Source organism: Delphinapterus leucas, chromosome 17 (assembly GCF_059928025.1).
Source record: "Delphinapterus leucas isolate spDelLeu-1000000601 "Yukka" chromosome 17, BTC_Dleu_Yukka2, whole genome shotgun sequence".
Classification (NCBI taxonomy): Eukaryota; Metazoa; Chordata; class Mammalia; order Artiodactyla; family Monodontidae; genus Delphinapterus; species Delphinapterus leucas.
In genome coordinates this window covers 39,445,791-39,470,265 of record NC_143145.1, presented here as the reverse complement: position 1 = coordinate 39,470,265, position 24,475 = coordinate 39,445,791, and the positions used below count along the sequence as shown (strand labels likewise).

The 24,475-nt window shown below is 46.7% G+C and overlaps 1 protein-coding gene across 6 annotated transcripts in view; it reads left to right on the top strand.

Moving 5' to 3' along the window:
* The first annotated feature begins 3,884 nt into the window (after positions 1–3,884).
* The window catches only part of MATN2 (matrilin 2), a 153,928-nt gene continuing 133,337 nt past the window's right edge, over positions 3,885–24,475 (top strand). For 3 of the 6 annotated variants that reach the window (XM_089898872.1, XM_089898871.1, XM_089898870.1), the window contains exons 1-2: positions 4,934–10,518; positions 19,527–19,668. In XM_089898872.1, the coding sequence (XP_089754998.1) occupies positions 10,408–10,518; positions 19,527–19,668 (253 nt within the window). In that variant the 5' untranslated portion in view covers positions 4,934–10,407. Of the gene's footprint in view, positions 4,093–4,932; positions 10,519–19,526; positions 19,669–24,475 lie in introns of those variants that run through there. The other 3 variants (XM_089898868.1, XM_089898867.1, XM_089898869.1) reach the window with 2 other exon arrangements.

Here is a 24,475-nt window from a genome sequence, read left to right as displayed (position 1 = left end):
TGGCACTTCCTGTACTTGGGAATTGCTTTGTCAATTCTTGTTTTAAATGAGTCAAGACATTTCCATTGCTTCTTTTCAGAGAGTGCTCTACCAACAAAACATTGTTCACTTTATTGCATTACATCTTATTTTTCTCCATCTTATGATTTATTGTGGCTCTCAGCCGTTCACTGCCTTATTCCTTATTCTTTCCACTGGACCATCTGTAGCATTTCCCCTTCTGTTGGATCCCGGTAATAACCATGTTCCAGTTATTTTCTTCAGCAAGAGAGAACGTGGAAAAGCCACGTTCTTTCTTCTGATATTTTTGTTATTCTTGAGTTTATTGAGCTTTGCCAGAATGCTGGAAGATTTTATAGGACAGATACACATACTCATTGCCCAAGTATCTTGCAGTCTGATTTAACACCAGGCAACCGATGCAGACAGAGACTCAGTAATGGCGTGGCGAGAAGGCAGTTAGCCGAGTGTCACAGGAATGAGGCTACTGGCTTCTAATAGCAGGTGGCTCTTTGCCAATTCCTGGGCTTCAGGAGGCAAGAAGCAGCAGTCTGCGTTGCTGAGTGATGCTTCCACACATAGCAGGTCCATCCTCCACTTCCAAACTGGAAACTAGTCTCCAGGGAGACGGGCAGTGTTTCAACCTTGTCAATATCCAAGAAAAACGAGTCAGATTCCATTCAATCTTGCCCAGGTTTTAAGGCTCCCCATGCCATCCTATTATCTCATACTTGATAAGTAGCCTCATCACCCTGATCCCACAAAAACCACTCTAAACTCCAGGTTTAAGGCCACAGCAGCTCAGTCTCCTCCACAGCACGGCATAAGGAAGATGTGTAAACAAGTTAAGGTCTGGTCCCTGACCTCGGGAGCTCATGATTCAAGATAACATAAAAACATTTGAATCCTCTTTCCAAGGTGGGGTTATATGTTTATTTAGAAATCATTTCACTTGGGATGATGGTGCCATCAGCTAGCCTGTCCTCAGGGGGACCTCTGACATGGAACTAGCTGTCCACATTGATGGGGCATCTGGAAGGAAGCACTGCCCCATGTCAGAGGGTTCCTTACGCAAGGCTGGAGGCCCCCCTCTCTACCTTATCTCCTGTTCTGAGCAACTGGCAGGTGCCCCAAAGGAATGACAGCTCCTCTCCCAGGTGAGACATCCTGCCCTTCCGCTTGAGTGGGACAGGGACGGGCTCCAGCGGTTTACATGTGACTCAAACATCATCAGTCACCTAGAGAAGCACAGTGCGAGTGAGGTGACACTGCAAGTTTAGATTCTTCCTCATTTGTGTTCCGTGCAGCTGCCCGTTGTGGCCCTATCTTGTCAATAAAATTGGTGTTTCGAGGGCTTCCCTGGTGGCGCAGTGGTTGAGAGTCCGCCTGCCGATGCAGGGGACACGGGTTCGTGCCCCGGTCCGGGAAGATCCCACATGCCACGGAGCGGCCGGGCCCGTGAGCCATGGCCGCTGAGCCTGCGCTTCGCAAGGGGAGAGGCCCCAACAGTGAGAGGCCCGCGTACCGCAAAAAAAAACAAAAACAATTATTTTAGGCTATGAGTTCTGTGAGCCAACCTGTCTGCTCTTTGTTTTCCTTATATTGTGGTCCTCTTCTCTTTGATAGAGTGTCATTTTAATCTGCCCTCTAGGAAGGATTCTAATGTGCAACACAAAGCAAAACAAAAAGTTCTAATATTTACAAGGAACAAATGAATGCTTAGGGCCAAAGTCTATATTTGAGGCTATTCATGAATGTGAGGCCTGGGTCAAATGACTGCCCCCACCCCCGCCACAGCCTCCTTCTGTTCCACAGTAGACCCCCTGCAGAGACAGAGAAGTGAGCTGAACCCAGTATAGCTACCAAGGTGTAAGTAATTTAAACAGTTATGGATTCTAACTCATGAGTTCTGAGATACTACACACCCTTGTTCTTGTCTGCTTGTATGAGTGCCCACCTGAGAACAAGAAATCATACTTTTTCTGAATAAGGTTCTCTACATTAAGCCAGTAGCAGGGCCTCTGGCAGAAAAGGCAAATTTGGGCTTTCCCCAGCAGCCTTTATTATTATCAACTTGCATTCACCCTAAAGGTAACTGGGAAACTAAGCCATTGTTTTTTCTTACTTGATATTTCTGGATACTGAACTCACTTTTGCTGCTGCTTTTTTTTTTTTTTTCCAGCAGACCTGAAGATCATTCCACAAGGTGAACAACTCACTCACCTATTTGACTTGGCTGCAGGCATGCTTTGTACAGAAATTTCCTCTTCTGAAGAATTGTGATAGAACTCCCTGGGGAGAAACATCCATCTTACTTGGCATACACCAGAATCACTGAAATCTGTCACTGCTAAATTACAATTCACTAAAATTTGTAAGGATTTCGGAATTACTATTGTTTTCCTGGTTAAATTACTGGATCATACTGGTGTCTTGAAATAAGGCAACACATTTAAACTGTAAGTTTCCATAAACTGTAACTTCACTTTCCCAGCTCCTAGGGGATTTTCACTGGCCCAGACTCAGGAAGAATTTTCATTTGTGGGATCCAAGACTTCAGAGACCAAACATTTCCTGAAGACTTTCCTCTACTTTCTGACTTCCACCTACCTCCTCCCAAAGACATACAAAGAAACTATTTCTGATCAGTGCAGGCGGTCAAGAGTGCCCAGTGGGCCTAAGGTGCAGCGTAAGGGAACATGAATCCAAGATTCTTTCTCGGCATTAGGATACCACTGAGTTGCCGGATGGCTTGAGTATGTTGACCCCTTGCCTTATGGCTAGGATTTTAATTACCCACCTGGAGCTTTCCTGAAAAATTGATTTTGTACAAGGTTTTTACTCATATTCCAGAAACCAACTCTATCATCAAATAGGAGTGACGACGGTTCAGAGTAAAGGCAGCCAAGAGGACTTAAATGATCAGATTCTGGCACCAGACGTTTTGAAACTTGCTAGTTCTGCGGCCTCTACCCCATAGCTTGTTAAAACCTGAACTGAGTGGTTGGGTTAATAGTTTGGGGTTAGAATTCTGGAGCAATTATTAGGAGATGTCCTAGCCTGTTGTAACGACCCCACTCACCCCCAGCTGCCCAGGAGCAGGGAGAGCTGGTAGAGTGGCATTCCCCAGCCCTTTCCCTGCCACTGACCAATCCTGGCTTTAGCATCCCTCCAAAGTTCCCTTGGGGACCTCTCAGGGCACGTTCCCCCGCTTCACAAAATTGCAAACATCTTTGCCCATAATTTCAAAAGTCTTGCCTGGACTAGACTTTCTCTGCTCCTTCAGGGTAGGAACCTTGTTTCCTTTCCGTCCTGGCATCCTTAGTCCCGTCCCCACCCAGGGGCCTGGTTTCTGGCCAGTGGACGCTCTGTTAATATGAACTGGCACCGGTGTTCTGGGTACTGCCAAGACAGCTCCTGGCACTTGTCACCAGTTAGCCCAATTCTCAACACTTTCTTCTTCATCACCGTCATCGATGGTCTCCTCCTGTAGATCATGACCCCCAGTTCAGGAAACAGGACCCCCGTCATGCCTTTCTCCCTCCAGGAGATGCTCTCCTCCGCTCCCCACCCCACTCCCCTCCGCCAAGAGCCCAAAGCTCCTTGTTTTTCTGAGCCTGCGTGCGGCTCCAGACCCCCGGAGTCCGATCCCCGCCTGGGCTTGGGGACGGACCCCGCAGAGCGAGGTGGCAGCAGGCAGGGCGTGCGGCCAGGGTGCCCAGCTCCCGGGGCTGCCTGCAGGGTGGGGCGGTCCTCGCGGCCTATCCCTCTCCGCTCCTGCCCCATCCCCAAACAGTACACCCCTCCTCCCGCCGGCCCGCTCCCCACCCTCCGCGGCGCCGCCTCCCCCGCCGCCTGCCGGCGCTGGCCCAGAGCCGCCCAGGCAGCCAGCGAGCGAGCGGAGCGCTCTGGGATGGGACTCGGAGGAAGCGGCGAAAGAGGAGACAGCGGCAGCACCTCGGGCTTCTTCCTCGGCTCCCACGAGCGATTCCCGAGGAGAGCCGTGGCTCTCGGAGCGGCGAGGAGGCCAGCGACGAAGACCCGGGAGTCTGCGCCCCTGTCTCGCTTCCCAGGCGCCGGCGGTGGCTGCAGGTGAGCGGGGCGCGCTCTCCCCAGGGCCCTGCCTGGCCCCGCAGCCCCGAGGCGCAGACAGACAGACGGACAGACAGGCAGAGCTTGGGCACCCACGCACGCGGGCGCGCCCAAAGGCCCGCGCCCCGGCCCGTGCGGCCCCGCGCGGCCCCTCCCGTCGGACGCCCCCTCCCGCCCTGGGCCCCTGGCTCCCGACCCCTCGGGGCAGAGGGCGAGAGGGAGGGCGGCGCTGCGGGACCCCCCGGTCGGGGCCAGTTGGGCCGCCCTGGCCGGGCGAGCTCCGCGAGCTCCCTGAGCCCGGCGCAGCGCGTGGCAGCCACCCCGCAGCGCCCCGTGGGGGCGCTGTGCCCCGCCGCGGGGCCGCCCAGACCTGGCCTCCACCGACCCCGGGAAAGGGAGACTTGTTGAGCGGGGATGCGGTGTGATTGCTGTCCAGCTGGCCAGCGGATCGATTCCGACTCCCCGCCTCGGTCGGCTGGTATTTTAATGCCCGTGTCATCTGCATTTTGTTCTTGGTTCTCTAGGACAGCTAAAGCTCCAGCTTCCCTACATTGCGGGGAAAGGAGAGAAAGGGGAGGGCGTTTTGTGGTAGTTGCTAGAAACCCCGAGGGCAGTTTGGAGAGAGGACAGAAAAATGGGGACCCTCTCTCGTTAACGTCTCCTGGACTGGACGCACAGGAAGGTGCACAGGAAGGTAGCTCCTCGGGAACACATACTCCCGCCCGGAACAAACCCAGTTGACCAAGTCCCAAATCGTCATAAATCAGGGAGCTGGGCTGCATCTGCGCCAAGTGCATGCATTTAATTGGTTTCCCGCTGCGGGGGTGGGGGAGGGGTGGGGGAGGGGCATGGTCAAGACCAGAGACTCTGGGGTTGGCTTGCTTAGGTTCAGACCCCGGCTGTGAGTGAAGCTTACAGGTTGGCAACTTTGGAGTTACCCAACTGCTCTATGCCTCACTTTCTTCATCTGTCCAGTGGGGTTGATAATACCTAAAGGGCTGTGAGGATTGAATTCAAGTCCTTAGAACAGTTCCAGGCATTTTAAGATTGGTGATTAGTTCCATCACCTGTCTCTCCAGAAAAGCAAGGCATTCCTACAGGCAGTCACTTCCTCTCCAAATCGGGAAGGTGGGCCCTCTGTGGGTACGTGAGGGTGGCAGGTGATCTACATGTATTTAACTGGAGTTTTCCATTCGGGAGTGCATCCTACACGGTTCTCCCTGCCTGTTTCTCCCAGCCTCAGAAAACCATATTGCTGTTCCAGGATGGGTTTATGGTCTGGAAAGTTTCCTCTCAGCCCCTGAAGCTTGGTCCCTTAGAACCCCCTGTTGAGAATGCAGGTAGATATCTGTTGGGTCTTCACCTTCTGTTTTCCTATCTGCCCAAACTTTTAGTCCTGCCAGTAGAATTCAGTCAGACCTCTGTGTTGCCAGGCTTCTCTTTCCTACAAATCCAGGGTTCCGGGCTCAGGAGTCCAGGCCCTGGCAAGCTGGAGGCACTGAGGCCTGAGCTCACTGGCTGGAGGTGCCGTACCAGAGTCCACTTCTCAGACACCCTCAGATGGCTGTCATGCTCTAAGCTCTTACCAGCATCACCATATATCTCTGTTTAGCAAGAGGTAGTTGAAATGAGGCCCGAGATTTAAAGCAAAGGAAATAGAAGATTGCTCCTTGAAAGGTAGATGAGGAATAAGAGGATCACTGAAGGTTCTACAGAGAAATCCCACAGTTTTCCTAGAATCAGCTCTGCCTGGGGCGAAGAGGGAGTGCCAGTGTAAACGCTGGCCTGCAGGGTGTTGGGTGTGAGGCTGGCTGGGTGGGAGGTGAGAAGGGACATGCTGGGACTCGGGTGAGCAGCTGCGTTTGAGACCAGCCAAGTGAGCCAGAGCCTCGAATGCTATCCCTGGGACGGGACTGGCTCCCCTCTGGTTTTTAGCATGTGTGTTTAAGAGAGCCCTTTCCTGGGACTCCCTGTCTTTAGGGAGGCTCAGGAGGGCACCCCTGTTTAATGTACATGTGGGAATAAGTCAGGAGGGTCAGAGGAAGAGGGAGGCTGAAGTGCCAAGGAGAGAGTGGAGGCTATCATTGCTGTTGCTAATAAACAGTGCCAGGGAGGCCCTTCCAAGGGACCAGTTGCCACTTGGAGCTCTAGCCGTGAGGTCATCTTTGAACCCCGCCAGGTGGCTCATTAGACAGCCACCACTGCCTTACCTGGTAGGACCCTGAAAGGGACTCAGAGAGAAAGGCAGGGCTGGGCTCCATCCCAGAGGCCTCGGCTGTTATCAGTAATTGGTGGTAATGATGCTGACAGTGATGAGAGGTTGTGGGAGTACGACCCTGATCTTGGCACCTGAGGGACCTGGGTTCCAGTCTCAGCCCTGCCGCTCATTACCTGCAAGGATTTTGGAACGTTACTTTGACTCCCTGCCTCAGTTTTCTCATCTGTAAATGGGAATAGAATTGTTGGGAGAATTAAATTAGTTAACACACAGGAAGCGCTTAGTATAATGCCTAGCTCGGAGTACGTGCTCAATATTTATTAACTATACTTACTGTTATTATTATCTGAGCCTCAGTTATACCATCCGTCAAATGGGGATGATACAATCTATGTCATAGTGTTGTTATAAGGGTTACATGAGATAATTACTGTGAATTAATCTGCCAGTGCTCGGAGTGAGTTGATTGAAAATAAGATTTTTACCGAACTGTCTGCATGTAAAGTCAGTGGCTGAGCAGGTGGGCTAGCTAACATTTTTCGAAAGTTCTTTTTAGAGTATTGTCAGGGAAAACTTTACTGTTGGAGACCCTGGCTGCATCCCCATTGGAATACCCCACTGCTATTTTAGGTTATTGTACTAGTTTCTTATTGCTGCTGTAACAGATGACTGCAAACTTAGTGCTTAAAGCAACACAGACTTATTGTCCTTCAGTTCTGGAGGTCAGAAGTCTGAAATAGGTCTCACTGGGCTAACATCAAGGTGTCGACAAGGCTGTGTTCCTTCTGGAGGCTCTAGGGGGAAAGCCGTTCCCTTGCCTTTTCTGGCTTCTGAAAGGTGCCTATGTTTCTTGTCTCCTGGTCTTTTCCATCTTCGAAGCATAGTAGCTTCCAGTTCGTCTCTCCCTTCCCCCTTCTCCCCGCTTCCTCTCTCTTTTATAAAGACCCTTGTGATTGCGTTGGGCCCACTTGAATGATCCAGGCTAATTTCTCCTCAATATCCTTAGCTTAATCACATCTGCAAAGTCCCTTTTTCCACAAAGGTGACATGTTCACAGATTCTGGGATGATTAGGTCATAGACATCTTTGGGGGCATTATGCTGCCTAATAAACAGTTATTATTAGAGAAAATGATGTAAAGCAAAGGATTTTTTTAAAAGGTTTATTTATTATTTATTTATTTCTTTATTTTTGGCTGCGTCGGGTCTTAGTTGCGGCACGCGGGATCTTCGTTGAGGCGTGCGGGATCTTTCCTTGTGGGTGCAGGCTTCTCTCTAGTTGTGGCATGTGGGTTTTCTCTCTCTAGTGGTGGCACGCAGGCTCCAGGGTGCGTGGGCTCTGTAGTTGAGGCAAGTGGGCTCTGTAGTTGTGGCACGCGAGCTCAGTAGTTGTGGCACGCGGGCTTAGTTGCCCCGCGGCATGTGGGATCTTAGTTCCCTGACCAGGGATCGAACCTGCGTCCTCTGCATTGGAAGGCGGATTCTTTACCACTGGACCACCAGGGAAATCCCAATCAAAGGATGTTATCACACTTCTGTTGAGGGCTTATCCTTGCACCTTCCCAGTTAGGTGAGTTTGTTTTCACTTGTCTTAAAGATGAGAAGCTTAAGACCACAGGGGTCAAGACTATGGGTCAAATCTTTTGTGAGCCCTGGGTTGCTTCAAACTCAGTTCTGAAGTTGCTACTTTCAACAGTTTCTCCCTTTCTTTGACAAACCCTCAACTTTTAACACTAGCCCCTCAGAATGGTCTCCTTTTCCCCATCAACAGTGTTTGCTGATTTTTTCTAGCTCCTTCTCCTTCTCCATTTCCATTGAAATACAAAGAATGCCCCCATCCCCAAGATCTCCTCTAATAAAATTACCACCTCTCTGAAATTTCCAGACAGTGTCTGTATTAGTTTCCCACTGCTGCTGTAATAAGTTACCACAAACTTAGTGACATAAAACAAGTTTACTGGAAGCAACCTATACATCCATCCACAGATGAATGGATAAAGAAGATGTGGTATATATGTACAATGGAATATTACCTAGCTATAAAAAAGAATGACATAATGCCATTTTCAGCATCATGGATAGACCTAGATATTATCATATTAAGTCAGACAGAGAAAGACAAATATCGTATGATATCACTTACATGTGGAATCTCAAAAAATGATACAAATGAACTGATTTACAAAACAGAAATATACTCACAGACAGAAAATAAACTTATGGTTGCCAAAGGGGATAGTGGGTGAGGGGGGAGAGATAAATTAGGAGTTTGGGGTTAACATATACACACTACTAAATATAAAATAGGTAGACAACAAGGACCTACTGTGTCGCACAGGGAACTATACTCGACATTTTGTAATAATCTATAATGGAAAAGAATCTGAAAGAGAGTATATATATTATATATAATATATATATGTATAACTGAATCACTTTGCTATGCACTTGAAAGTAACACAACATTGTAAACTATACTTCAGTTTTTAAAAAGTTTATTATGTTTCTGGAAGTCAAAAGTCTGAAATGGTTCTTACTGGGTGAATTGTTCCTTCTGGAGGCTTTAGGGGAGAATCCATTTCCTTGCCTTTTTCAGCTTCTAGAATCTTCCCTCATTGCTTGGCTTGTCGCCTCCTTCCATCTTCAAAGCCAGCAACATCAGGCTGAGTCCTTCTCATGCTGCCTCACTCTTCTGTTTTTAAGGACCCTGGTGACTGCGTTGGGCTCACCTGGGTAATTCAGGATGCTCTCACTATTTTTTTCTATTTTTTAATGGAAGTATAGTTGATGTAGGGTATCTCCCTATTTTTAAAGTCAGCTGATTAGCAACTGTAATTCCCCTTTGCTGTGTAACGTAACATGGCCACAGATTCTGGGGATTAGGACATGGACATCTTTGGAGGGACGTTATTTTGCCCACCCCAGGGCTTGAGAAGGAGTTCCAGGTCAGGACCAGCTGTGCACCCTCATTCTTATTAACACCTCTTCCAGAATGTGCACAATAGCCCTCTCAAGAGAGAACACCCATTAGCCTCTCTCTAAAATCTCTGCTGCAGCTCACATCTCTCCCTGAATCCCTTTGTCCATGGCATGATCAGAGAGCAAGGGTGATCAGAGGGCAAGGGTGATCAGAGAGCAAGGGTGGCAGGAGTAGTACTGCACGCTTCACTTGTTAAGTAAATTTTTAATCAAAAGAACATAGAAAAAGATGCACAAACCATAAGGGAACAGTACAATGGATCTTTTGCAAAATGAACACTCTCATGTGACCATCTCCCAGATCGGCACCCCAGAAGCCCCACTTTGTGCCCACAATTACCCAATTAATTATCAGCTCCCCCTGAAGGTAACTGCTCTTCTAACTTAAGTTTGCCTGTTTTTTAAGTAAACTTTTTACTGAAGCATACGTATAGAAAGGTGCACAGATCTGGCGTGTAGCTGGATTATTTTTCATGAACCTGCAGTCAGCATACTGAGTAATCAGCAGAACATTCCCAGTACCCCACAATCCCCCCCTCACGCCTCCTTCTGTGCACTGACACCTCAAGTGTAACCACTATCCCGATTCCTAAGATTGTAGATTCATTTTGTCCATTTTTGAATTTAATTTTGTTCAATATTATGTTTGTAAGTTTATGATGATTTTGCACCAAGCGGTAATTCACTCATTTCTATGGTTGTATAATAGCCCATTATATGACTCCACCACAGTGTATCTCTTCCCTTGTTAAGGTTGTTTCCATTCACAGTTCAATTTGAAAGGGAGTGATTCTCTCCCTGTATCTTCGTTGTCCTAAACTCAGTCCAACCAGCGGCGAGTAAGAGACGTTGTATGGAGCTACCGGGCTGGAATGGAGGGTTAATGTGTGTGTGTGTGTGTGTGTTGGTGGAATGGATGGGGGTGTTTCTGAGGCTAGCATTGTAAGACAGGGCCAGATTATGGGACTTTGAGTGCTAAGCTAAGGAATCTGGATTTTTTTTTTTTTTTTTTTTGCGGTACGCGGGCCTCTCACTGTTGTGGCCTCTCCCGTTGCGGAGCACAGGCTCTGGACGCGCAGGCTCAGCGGCCATGGCTCACGGGCCCAGCCGCTCCGCGGCATGTGGGATCCTCCCGGACCGCGGCACGAACCCGCGTCCCCTGCATCGGCAGGCGGACTCTCAACCACTGCGCCACCAGGGAAGCCCAGGAATCTGGACCTCATCGGCTTGGTATGTAGAAGTCACTGATAGTTTTTGAGCAGGCGCATGATAAGCATGATATTATGTTGGGAAGATTGAATTCAGCTGGTGCCAGATGGCGTCAATAGGAGAGACTTAGAAACAGTCAATTAATTCGGATTATGATCAACTCCAAGTTATACAAAAAACAGAAATGACAGTGACCTGAAGAAGGAAGTTTATTTCTGTCTAGAAGCCTGGAGGCAGCGTGTCCAAAGTGAACATGGGGTCGGGGGCCCACAGTTTTGTGCCCTGTCACTTTTACCATGCAGCATGACTTCCATTTTCATGGTGCCTCGTGGTTCAAAATGACTGGTGGGTTTCCAGCCAGGATGTGCTCATTCCAGCCAGCAGGAAGGAAAAAGCAAGGCGGTCATTCCCCCACCCCTCCTTTAAGGACACTTCTCTGAAGTTGTACTCGCCGCATCCACTTCCATCCCCCCTGACCCCCATGTAGTCACCTGATAGGGAAGAAGGGAAGACTGGGCATCTTGGTCTTTATTCCAGCCCCATTATGTGTCCAGTTAAAAAGTGAGGGTTCTGTTACTAAAGAAGGAGGGGAGGATACTGGGGGGCAACCAGCAGTGTCTGCCAGGACCTTTGTAGTCTCTCCAATATGAATAAGGGGCAAGCCTAGGGCTGTGACCTTGGTATGGATGGAAAAGGGAGAAGGCATGCGAGACCTCACGTGGTAGAACATGGTGCTTGATTGAATGGAAGGGAGGAAAGATAAGGTAGGAATGACCACATATTCCAAAATATGAAGTGAGGGGTTTTTTTTTCCCCAGAAAAGGATTCCTTGGAAAAGAGGAAATTGCTGTATATGTGAGTCCTTGCAAAGTCTCTCAAAGTATGTGGAACTCTATGAAATGTGTTGAACAAAGTACTATTGGGGGAAGACACGTTAGCTTGAAATGCCCTCAATCAAACTGAGGACAAATATGTCAATTTGAATATGTTGTCAAATATGTTGAACAAAGTACTATTGGGGGAAGACACGTTAGCTTGAAATGTCCTCAATCAGTGTGCTAATTTTGAATACATGTAGAAGTCAATGACCAAAACAGTAAAAGAAAAATCAACTCAAATTTAGTCATTATTCCTCTGGGCACAGTTTCGCAATTGCAAGGGCTGGATGACACTGGATACGATACCTTAAGAGCAGCACAGTGAATGAGTAAGTTGCAGAGATGGTGAATTTATGCCTCCAGGACATATTAAAAAACCCAACAACTGTCCTCATGTTACATAAGTGGGAACTGGTGGTCTGAGATAAAATTTCCAGTGACAGCATCATATATGGATTCAGAAAGTGCTGTATCTCAGACAACCTAGAAGTAAAGATGTCAGAAAACAAAAAAAATCTTTAGCGTTGATGAAATACTGATGTTAGAGAGGCAAGCATTTGAAAACTGTTTTATGACATGAAAGAGAGAAAACACTGTTTTCTGAAACATTTTTAATGAATAAAGCATTATTTCTAAGTGAATATATATTTTGTAATTTCAAATGTTTTGAATATGCATGTATGACTAAATGGATACTTTAATTATTATAACTAAATATTTGAAATTTCATCTATATCATTTAAAAATTATATATTCAAGGCCAAGAAATCTGGGGCAGAGGCTCCTTCCATCATAGGAGAGAGCCATTGGGGTTGCCTGCATTAAGGCAAACAGAGTATGTAGACGAAGACCTGGGCTCAGCCTTGGCAGTTGTCAGGTGCAGAACTAGGGCCAATTTGATTCAACATTTATTGATCTTTTGTTGATCAATAAATCTGTTTATTCAACGTTTACCTATTTTATAAAACTTTAGTTATGAAATTTAGCATCTAGCACATGGGTGTGGTTTCAAGGAACAGTTCAGAGTCTAGGCAGGGAGACAGATATGGAAACAAGAAAAAGAAACACAGTGCTAGGGAATTCCCTGGTAGTCCAGTGGCTAGGACTCCGTGCTTTCACTGCGGTGGCGTGGGTTCGATCCCTGGTCAGGGAACTAAGATCCCACAAGCTGTGCAGCGCGGCCAAAAAACAAAAACAAACAAACAAAAACCCAGTGCTAGAGCAGACAAGAAACCCGTTGTCAGGGGTGCGTAGAAAAGTCAATCCTTGCTGGGAAAATCGGAGGACATTTTAGAGGGTGGGTGACATATGACTTGAGCCTTTAGGAATGAATGCGTTTTTGAATAATAAAGAAGGTAGACCAGGCCAAGGGACCAGCATGGATGAAGGCACCCAGCTAGGACAAGAATCTGAATTCTTTTGGCGCTGGTAGAGGGGCTGGGGTGCACGTGGGACTGCCATGGTTGTAGGGCGAGCAGTGGTCTGTCATGGAGGGCCTTGAACATGAATGTTACGTAGTAAGGCCATAGGTGGGTTCTGAGCACGGAAGGGGCAGGACCCAAGGCAGGAAGAGCAGTTCCAAAGCTTCTGGAGAAGTCTGGGTGAGAAAATAGAGAGACTGGAGCATTGCTGCAGTGGCGGGAACCGTCAGGAGGGCTGGAGCAGGGGCGGGAAAGCCAGGGCTTGTCCACCCATGAATGTGATGGTGACGCAAGGGACACACGGAAGCTGAGGCCGAGTTTCCAGTCCGGGTACCGGAGCAGATGGAGTTACCTTGACCATGAAAGGACTTGAGTCTGTACCTGGAAAGGCTGGGCTGGCAAGCAGGCCTTGACCACTGGGTGAAAGTCACAGAAAGCCAATGTCAGGTCAACATCTAAATGTCAACATCTAAATGGAGGTTGGGCTCCATTTGCCGGCCCCGTGGGAGCTGGGGATTCTGGTCTGAGGTGGGAGACAGGAAGGAAGGCCTCTGGGGCTGCTGCGGCCCCAGCCCTGTGTGACTGGTTCTCACTGAACACAGACTAGTTCGTATGCAAACTTGGTGTGCCAATGGAGAGGCCTTTGAGGGACAAAACTCTTGAATATGATGTCTAAGAACTTTCAGAATTGGAGAGGGGACTCAAAATCTCTTTTTTAGCAAGTAGGCTGGCTGCCTGAGAGGTGGCGGGGGTAGAATCTTGGCTTTGTCACTTAACTAGCTCTGAGACCTTGGAGAGTGTCTTTCTATCTGTGGCCGCCGGTGTTCCTCCCATGAAATTGGGACCTCGTCCACCTCACAGAATGACTGTAGGACCAAATGAGATAACAATATACAAGCGCCCGGCTCACTGCCTGGCCCATAGTAGGCACTTAGAAAATACTAGTGCTTTAGCTCCTTTGTCTTCTTGTGCAGGGGCAGGAAGAGGGTGTCATGCCCATCTTCCTCAGGGGAGCAGCGTTGTCCTGTCCTGGGCCCCTGTCCTGAGCCTGTGGTCTGGTTTAGGCTGAGGAACGCTGCTTCCAGACCACGCCTCTCCTTTCATGGCTGACTAGTTAAAGCTCAGAGAGTTAAATCACCTACCCGAGGTCGCAGCGTGTTGTGACAGAGCCAGGCCTCTCCTCTCAAGGCCCACGGCACATACTGTTGGCTCTGATGGGATGCTACACATCTGTCGATTTACTTGAAACAGCAATGCTTAGAACAATCTCCTTCTCTCTCTCTGCCCCACCCTCTTGGTAAAGCTAAATGAAAAGACTCATTGTCTCATGGAGAGGAGAAAAATTGCTAGAACAAAAGTCAAAGCTGTTTAATTGTTTTAAAAATATTCTTTCCATGCCCCCAAATGCTTCATGGAATCTGTTCTGATTGAATTAACCTCTCTTTCTCAGCACAACAATGCTTCTCATATGCCCATATGTGAAAGGAACTGTTTCTCAAACATCATTTTGTTTTCCAGTTGGAACTGGATCTGGCTCCTGTTCTTCAAATGCTAGCAGCTGTAAATGCCTCCCTGAGAAACAGTGATTAATGTGGGCTACGTGTACTGACTTATTTTTTCTTGTTTCACTGCCATTGCATTTTTTCTAAAAAAGCCTGTCTTGTCTGATATGAATATTGCCATGCTGGTTTTATGTTGACTTGTATACAGTATCCTTTTCCCCATTCTTTTAGTTTCTATTAAACAGCTTTTTTGAAGTCCAACTTAAAACAATAAAATTCATCATTTTTAAGTGTATAATTTGATGGGTTCTGACAAATGTATAGAGCCATGTAACCTCCACCATAATCATGATGTGAACATTTCTGCCACCCCTGAAATTTCCCTCCTGCCCCTTTGTAGCTGACCCTCTTTTCCCATCCCACCCCCTGGAACCATTGATCTTTCTGTCACAGAGTTTTGCCCTTTGTTGAATGTCATATAAATAGAATTGCTCAGTATGTATTCTTTTTGTGTCTGGCAGCTTTCACTCAGCCTAATTATTTTGAGATTCACCCATTACATCATTCCTTTAACTGCCGAGTAGTAGTCCATTGTATGGATGTACCACAATTTATTTATCTGTCTGTTAATATATGGACATTTGCATTGTTCCCAGTTTTCAGCTTTTACAAAGAAAGCTTCTGTGAGCATCTGAGTATAAGTCTTTGTGTGGGTGTGTTTTTATATCTTCTGGGTAAATATCTAGGTTGCTGGTTTGCCCAGTTTGCCCAGGACTGAGTTTTCTGGGATGAAGAACTTTCAGTGCAAAAACACAGGCAATTCTAGGCAAACCAGACCAGTTGGTCACCCTGTGCTGTCTCATTTGGGAAGTGTATGTTTAACTGAATGAGAAACTGCTAAATTGTTTCCCTAAGTGGCTACACCATTTTGCATTCTTACCAGCAACGTATTAGGATCCCAGTTTTCCACATCTTCGCGAACACTTGGTTATATCAGTCTTTTTAATTTTTGTTATTCTAGTGGATTTGTCATGGAATGTCATTGTGATTTTTTTTTTTTTTTTTTTTTTTTGTGGTACGCTGGCCTCTCACTGTTGTGGCCTCTTCCGTTGCGGAGCACAGGCTCCGGACGCGCAGGCTCAGCGGCCATGGCTCACGGGCCCAGCCGCTCCACAGCATGTGGGATCTTCCCGGTCTGGGGCACGAACCCGTGTCCCCTGCATCGGCAGGCGGACTCTCAACCACTGCGCCACCAGGGAAGCCCCATTGTGATTTTTAATTTGCATTTTTCTAATGACTAAGAATGTTGAACATCTTCTCATACGTTTATTTGTTATCTGAATGTCTTCTTTGGCAATATGAGTGTTCAAATATTTTGCACATTTTCAAGTAGATTGTTTGTCTTTGTGTTGAGTTATAAGAGCTTATGTCTGGAGAGAAATGATATATCAGATAATGTTTTGTAAATCTTTTCTACCAGACTGTGACTTGCTGTGCCATTGCATTTTGAAAAAAGAACATTTGGGCTTCCCTGGTGGCGCAGTGGTTGAGAGTCCGCCTGCCAATGCAGGGGACACGGGTTCGTGCCCCGGTCCGGGAAGATCCCACATGCCGCGGAGCGGCCGGGCCCGTGAGCCATGGCCGCTGAGCCTGCGCGTCCGGAGCCTGTGCTCCGCAACGGAAGAGGCCACAACAGTGAGAGGCCTGCATACCGCAAACATAAAAAAAATTAAAAAAAGAAAAAAAAAAACATTTAAGAAAAATATTTTATTGAAGTACAGTTGATTTACAATGTTGTGTTAATTTATACTGTACACAAAGTGATTCAGTTATACATATACATACATTCTTTTTCATATTCTTTTCCATTATGGTTTATCACAGGATATTGTATATAGTTCCCGTGCTATAGTAGGACCTTGTTGTTTATCCATTCTATATATAATAGTTTACATCTGCTAATTCCAAACTCCCAATCCATCCCTCCTCTCCCTCGGTAACCACAAGTCTATTCTCTATGTCTGTGAGTCTGTTTCTGTTTTGTAGGTAAGTTCATTTGTGTCATATCTTAAATTCCACATATAAGTGGTATCATATGGTATTTGTCTTTCTCTTTCTGACTTACTTCACTGAGTATGATAATCTCTAGGTCCATCCATGTTGCTGCAAGTGGCATTATTTCATTCTGAAAAAGAGAGTTTTAAATACTTTTAGATACTAACATGTATTTTTAAATTATGGATTTGTGTGTCATTGTTTTATTAGAGTAGTCATAAGTAAGCATCAAAGTTAATGTAAGGTACATTAAATGGCTCAGTATGACAAAAATTAGCAGTGTGTACTTTATATTAATTGGTTTGATTGCATAATGATGATAATAATAATAAGTAGCTATCGCTTCTTGAGCACTTACTATGTGCCAGGCAGTGTTCTATGTGCTTTACATATATATGAGCTGATATAATTCATGCAACGACCAGGTTTCTTCATTATCCCCAGTTTAAAGATGAGGAAACTGAGGCGGAGAGAGGGAAAGTAACCTTCTCAGGGTTAGACAGCTAGAAGTGTTTATTTCTGTTTATTTTTAACTCCCTATCCCTCACCTATCTTCAGGGCCTTTTGGTTGGCCATGGTAACTTGAAAATGCAAACACTTCTTGAAATCCACAGTAAACCCAAGCCACATGAAGTGGTATTTGTTTTTTGAAAATGATAATTATCCACCACATCATGCTCTAAATGTTTGGATTTAATTGCAGATGTGTCAGGATGGACGTGCGCCTTCAGAGCATGTTGTATACATTTTAAAACAAATAAACGTGGACTTTGGATTTGCTCAGATGGGAGGAAGTAGAACATCATTAAGATAATAAATCACATATAAATGACATAACACACTTAGAATGTCACATAAAATGTGACAAATACCAAGGAAACTTGACAGTAAACAGTAGGTTTAAGATCAGAGAAAGAGGCAAAATCTTTTTTCTTCCTTTTCTAGAAAGGAATCTCACAGATTAAGCTATGAATAGGGAACAGTCCAATTAGTAAAGAGTTTGATTTGTTTATAAGGGGTGGGCAGTAGTTATCTGTAATGAACTAGCAATGCTCTGGAGCTTCACCCCTTTGTCAGCTGCATACCCTTGGGCAAATTATTGAACTTCTCCAGTTACTGTAAGAATTAAATGACTTAATAAATTTAAAGCACTTGGCCCAGCGCCTGGCACATAGTAAGTGCTGAATAAACGTCTGCTATTTTTAATAGAATTTTAATACATAGTGAAAAGTGAGCTAGCTCAACACAGCAAGTGTGAAAAACTGTGGACTTTGAAGGTCGACAGACCTGGGTTCATCTACAGGTCAATTCCTGAAAGCAGTTTGCTGAGCAAACAGTTCACTGAATTATTGAGTATTACTTTTTCATGTTTTAGGAAGTGGTCCCTGCCCCTCCCCTGCCCTGTTTCCACCTCTGGTGGTGAAACAGCTATGGCCTTTCATGAATTGCCTTACGGGGACTTGACTTGCAGCTAATCAAGTTTTCTCTCATTGGTGAATTGGCAAATTAGCCTCTTACCCTGGGTTTGAATCCTTACTTTGCTACTTATTTTAGCTGGGTGACCTAGGTCAACTTACTAAACTTCTCTGAGCCTCAGTTTCCCCATCTCTAAAAAGCAGAAATAGGGCTCCCCTGGTGGCGCAGTGGTTGAGAGTCCGCCTGCCGATGCAGGGGACGCGGGTTTGTGCCCCGGTCCGGGAGGATCCCACATGCCGCGGAGCGGCTGGGCCCGTGAGCCGTGGCCGCTGAGCCTGCGCGTCCGGAGCCTGTGCTCCGCAACGGGAGAGGCCACAACAGTGAGAGGCCCGCGTACCGCAAAAAAATAAATAAAATAAAAAGCAGAAATAATAATTCTGATTTATGCAAGATAGGTCTGAAGACTGAATGAAATCAACTGGGTGAGATTGCCAAGCACAGGACGAGGATTTAGTAAAGACTTTACAGGCAGATGATCTTCCTTAAATGTTGTTCCTCCTTAAATATTCCCTCCTCCTCACGAATTTGTATAAAGTAATAAATTGCTCTGACGCCCACTATAATGATAGAAACTAGAAGAAAAATACGTTTAAACCTAGTCCCAGGATATTGCCTTCTCCATGAGGGTTTGCTAGGCAGAATAGGCAACATCATTCACCATGTGGAAAGTACCTTTCTCATCCCATGTGAAGCACTGAGATTGGCCATCCTGGGAAACCCTGGATCTGACCATGTCGCTTCCCTGCTCAGAATCTTTCCTCCAGAGCCTTCACACCAGCTACTCTCCAGGACCAGTACAGAAAACGGGTAAAGACTGGTCAAGAGCGTGCTACTCTGGTTGAAACTCCCTCACCCCTGTGGATATCTGAAACTCAACTCAAGAGTCAAAATTCTTTCTGTATCCGAGAGCTTTGTGCTCAACGTTGCGTTTGATCCTATTCTTCTCTGGTCCCCTAACGCTGTTGCTTGTTTGCTTGTCCTCGCCTCCCCATGTGTGCCAGACGCTACCCTGAATGCTTTCGTTACGTGGATTAAGTCACCCAATTAACCATATTCCCACATGGCATGAGGAGGTTAAGCAGATTGCCCAAAGTCACACACAGTTAGCAAGTGTCAGAGCCAGGACACTTCAAAGCCAGGCGGTCTGGTGCCAGGGTCCAAGCCCTTAAAAACACTGCACCACGCTCCCTCTTAATAGATGTGTGTGGAAGGCAGGGAGGCTAGGAGGCTAAGTCATGCTATCTTATGCAACTGTATATGTATTCCTTGGGAAACATATACATTAATTTGTACCATCCACTATTATTAGACTCAGAAAATATTGTTACTTGGAATCCTCAGATGTAGTTGTTCCTTTTTCAAATCCAAGATATAGAATGTGACTATGAATAATTGATAATGAACTTGATTGAAAAGAAACTTCAGGGTAGAGTTTTTTTCCCCCAAGTTTTCCATTCAGTCTTATAGTGACAAAAAATTCAACTATGTACGCCCTGCTCAGAGTATCCAAGAACCTACCAGTGGGTCTGAGGGTCATACACACAAATGGAATTTTCAGTACAAGTGGCCTGTCTGATCTGGGGAAAGGCGGGTGGTGAGTCTGCAGCACCTAGCATTCAGGGAGACCCAGAAACCTCGCCCCGCCCTCTTCTCCCATTGTGTTTGTCACAGCCTTGCCCCTCTTTCTCTTCTTGAAGATGGAAAAGATGCTGGTGGGCTGCTTTCTGCTGATCCTCGGACAGATCCTCCTCCTACCCGCTGAGGCCAGGGAGTGGCCTCCTTCCAGGTCCATCTCCAGAGGGAGACATGCTCGGACCCACCCTCAGACGGCCCTCCTGGGTGAGTGACGGGGCTCCACCTACAGAAGTAGGAAGAGGTGGTCGAGGGTGGACCTCCAGACCAGGGGATGGGTGTCCGTCGGGGCAGCTCTCCCAGCCCTGGGTCCCGTGTTGGGCGTGCTGGGGGAGAGGGCATCTCATTGGCAATGAGTGCGTCCTGAGTTGAGAATGTGGTTGTACACGGGTTTTCAAATGAAATTAAACCTCTTCTATTGCAAAGCTTTTCAGTTAATCCGAAGCTCGTGACTTGTCTCCAATAAGCAACGGCACTGAGTTTTAATCTGAAAAAGTCCTGGTTGGACTTACCTGGACAAGGGTGTTATGAGAATTTTTTATTGGATTTGTCTGGCTAATCTGTGTTAATAATGCTTCCCTGCCTGGCAGAATGAGAAGTAGAGCAGGCGGGTTTTGGGAAGGTGGGAGCCGGCACAAAAGAGAGGTGGAATCAAGATATTAGAAATGGAAAATGTTAGAGGTCTGTTAGGCTCACCCAGTGAACGTGTTTTCTTCAGGTGAATTCTTTTCTTTCTCCAAGAGGAAGGAAAGGTCCTGAAAACACACAGAATATAGATGTATGGGCCTGGTTCTAAACATGGGCTCTGGAAAGCCTAGGATGTGGGGGGTTAACAGGAAGGCTGGCCAGTGAAAGGATGGTGGGTTTTGGCATAGACCTGAGTTCATAGACCTGGCTCTGGTACTGACCAAGTGTGTACACTTAGGCAACATGATCTCTCCGAGGTTCAGTCTCCTCATCCATAAAATGGGAATGTTAATGCTGATCTTGGAATATTTTTGTGAGGAGAAAGCAAGATAATTAATATATGTAAATTATAGTTATGCAGTGAATGAAAGCTTTACCACAACCATCATTCCATGAAGTTGTTCTCCAAAACTGTGTTTTATATTTGTACCCCCTAAAATCACACCCCCTGTGAAGGCCACTGAGAAAACCGCCCAGTGCCTGGTCGCCTCAGCATCCGAAATGACAGTTAGAGACCGGAGGAACCAAAAGCTCTGTTTTGAGAGGTCAGAATCTTTACGGTGTTAACCTAAACAATGACTCCATGATGCTGGGCCCCTACACTCTTAGCCAGAAAAGCATACTCCTCTTGGTGTCAAATATCTCTGCCCCCATGCCGTCCCCACCCCCTGCCTCTCTCTCTCTCTCTTCTCTCCCCACCTCCGACACATACTTGTACACACACATGCACACAAACACACACACTCACACACTCTCATACCCCCTCCCCCCGCCACGGGGCGTCCCCTAGTTGTCAGCATTCACTGCCCTCTCCTTCACCCTGAGCTCATGCTCTGAAGTAGAAACCCCTCGTCTTCGGAGGTAAAAGATCCTGTTTTGCTAAGGGCCTCCATCCCACGTCCAGTATCCTCCCCTTCCCCTTTTCTCATTTTGTAGGAGAATGTGTCAGGGACAAAGAGGGGGATGGGATATGGCACATCTCTGCCTGCCAGGGGATGGCGTGGCCGCTCCCTGACATGCTGGAGGGCTGCTTGACTTGGGAACATGGTGAGTGAGTGAGAATCGTGAAACCAAAGGCAAACACCGCAACTCTGGCCTGGATCCTCTAGTGCCATCTGCTTTTGGTCTACCTTTGACAGCGAACAGAGATGGAGAAGCTATGCTTGTTGTGGTCCTTGCCCTGGTCACTTTTTTTGTGGCAGATCATTTTGGCTGTATTTGTGATATCCACTGCATGGCGTATTTCCCCAGTTACTTGCTTGCATGGGGTGTCTCTGAAAGTTTAACAGAGTAGAAGCAGAATTCTTTCTTAGGTTAATTTTTCGTTTGAATTTTCTGATTTTTAAAAAAATATTTATATTTATGTTTAAATTCAAGTCAGAGGCCCAGTGACGACTTGATCCAGTTAAAAAAAATAACGCAGATATTTTATGAATGTTGCACGTTGCTCGGGCCGTAGCCTGTGATGTGTGGGCTTCCCTTCTACTTCATTCATTCACCTGGACTTTCTGCTTTGTGCCAGACATGAGGGGGTTAAAGAACAACCGCCATCAGGAAGCACTTGTGCAGTGGGGGAGACAGACATGTAGAAAGGTCATTAATTTGGTGGAGTCGGTGTGCAATGGTAGAGGCATAGCTAAGTTACAGCTCCACTCTGCCTGCTGTAGGCTCAGTATAAGAAGGTGGTCTCAGGACCCTTGTACACTCAAAAATTATTGAGGATACCAAAGAGCTTTTATTTTTATGGGTTAAGTCTACTGAGGTTTACTGGATCAGAAATTGAAATGGAGAACTTTAAAAACTATTAATTAGGGGCTTCCCTGGTGGTGCAGTGGTTGAGAGTCCGCCTGCCGATGCAGGGGACACGGGTTCGTGCCCTGGTCTGGGAAGATCCCACATGCCGCGGAGCGGCTGGGCCCCGTTGAGCCATGGCCGCTGAGCCTGCGGGTCCAGAGCCTGTGCTCCGCAACGGGAGAGGCCACAACAGGGAGAGGCCCGCGTACCGCCAAAAAAAAAAAAACCAAAAAAACCCCTATTAATTAATTAATTTTAAAATAACAATAATAAAACCATAACCTAACCATAATGTAAGTAAAAATATTTGTATAATAATATTTTCTAAATAAAAAAATTGTGAGAAGAATGGCAGGATTTTACATTTTTGCAAATCTGTTCAGTGTCTGGCTTAATTAAAGACAGCTGGATTCTCATTTCTCATCCATTCAGTCTGTCATGAAATATTGTTTTGGTTGGGTTACATGAAGAAACTATGGCCTCACACAGACATGTAGTCAGAAAAAGAAGACGTTTTTTAATAGCCTTTTCATGTGATTATGGATATTCTCCGATAGGACACCAAAACTTGACAAAAGGTAGCTCCTTAAAGGTTAACTGCAATGTGGAATCTAAAACCACATCAATAAACATTTCGAACGATGTTCACACATAAGAGAGAGTATAAAAGGCAAACATTAGTACTGTTACAAAAATAGTTTTGATCTCATGGACCCTGTGAAGGGGGTCCCCAAACCACACTTTGTAAATGGCTGGTTTCGGGAAACATTCCTAGGGAAAGTTGAGGCCACGTGGTGCTGGGAGATGAGCTGGCAGGAGAGGGGTGAGGATGGAGCACGGAGGCGGGACCTGGTGAAGCCATCGGGGCCACCCTGTCTGTCAGGCAGGTGGTCTGAGCTGGGGACAAGCCCAGAGGAGTTGGGAACCAGCTCACTTAGGACCTCAGGGGCTCCGATGAAAAGTCTGGGCTTCATGCTGCAGGGGTGGGAGCCCCTGGAGGACTCTCAGCTGACAACAGTGGCGATCACTGCTGACTCCTTTTCTACCCCCTACTGTGCCATCTGGACTGCCTAAGCCTTCCAGGGCTGGGGCAAAGGGCAGGGAGAGCCTGCAGTCCCAGGCCACCAGGAAAACCAGTGAGCACATTCTCCAACTCAAAGTCCCTTCAAGGCAACTATGCCGGCAGGTGGAGTTGGAGCCGCAGGGTGTGCTGTACGCAGAGCCTAAGCTCATGGAAGCCTTCAGGTTCTTCCCTCTGCACCCATCCTGCATCAGTGGCACCCGTCCCCTCCCAGACTCTTCCCTAATGTCCCGTCAAGGTGGTGCTAACTGGAAGTCCTGTTTCTTCCCATCCTTAACTGCTGCCTGCTTTGCTTGTGCACATTTTTCTCTTTACTATATCACAGTCATATGGGGGTGGACCTGTCGCCAGGGCAACCAGTGGGGGCATATCAGCCCTTTTGGAAACCTTCACCCTCCTTGCCCAAACTCCCACTGTATTGGTGACTCCCCTCACTCCTGGAATGAGAGCACACACTCAAACTGTCTGCGCTTCAGCCCACTGGCTCCCCTGTTTCATCTGTCTTTTACCAAGTCTTGTTGACATGTGCTTTCTTTTCTAAATTTACCAGCCTATCTCATTTTATTTCTACTTCCTCTCCCTATAATAGATTCCCCTTTTGGATCAATAGCACTCATGAAGAATTCATGTGTTTTTTTTTAATATTAAAAAAATTAAATTTGAAAGGAGGGTGACCCCATAGTGTGTTCAGGGGATGGTGGGAGCTGACACTCCCTCCCCCCACACACTCTGCTAGGAAAAATTCCAGAGGTGTGCGAGGGCGGAGGTCACAGGATTTAGTGAAATTTCTTCATAGCAGTTAATTTACTACTTAAAAATAAAGCTAATAAAGCTAATCCAAGAACTCACTGTATACAACCCCAAATTCTGTTCCTTGGAAACCACAGTACATTAGGAGGCATTTATTTTCAGTTCTGCATACATCTCTAGTTAAACCTGACATCAAAACATGGGTAAAAATGCAAAAATGTGTTTTGTATGAGGAGCTGAAACCGCCTACATTAGCAATGTGGCTGAAGGAGTTGGCTGGCATAAGCGTAAGAATGTCCTGCTCTGTATTCCCAATGGAGGTTTTCGCCTAGGTTGATAATTATTAACATTTTCAAGCATTGGCTGACAGTAAATGAATTTCCACATCCTGAAACAATCCCCCAATTGACATTTGTTGGCACCCTCAGTGAAGGAGGAAAAGCAGATGCCAGAAGCCATCTGAGCTTCTGGTTTCTGGAAGGACAGACCCGTTGAGGCCACCGGTCTTACATGCCCTGAAGCCACTTTGTCATGGATACAACTTTTGTCTCCTTCCCTGAGCTTTCCAGGGCTTTGTTCACCCTCTTCCTTCTACCTGGAGTATCTTTTCTTGGCCAAGGCTTGTTATCAGCCAGGGCCAGGCCAAATGCCACCTTCTCCCGCTGCCAGCCAGGCAGGACCCTCCCATCCCGGGATGGGCCA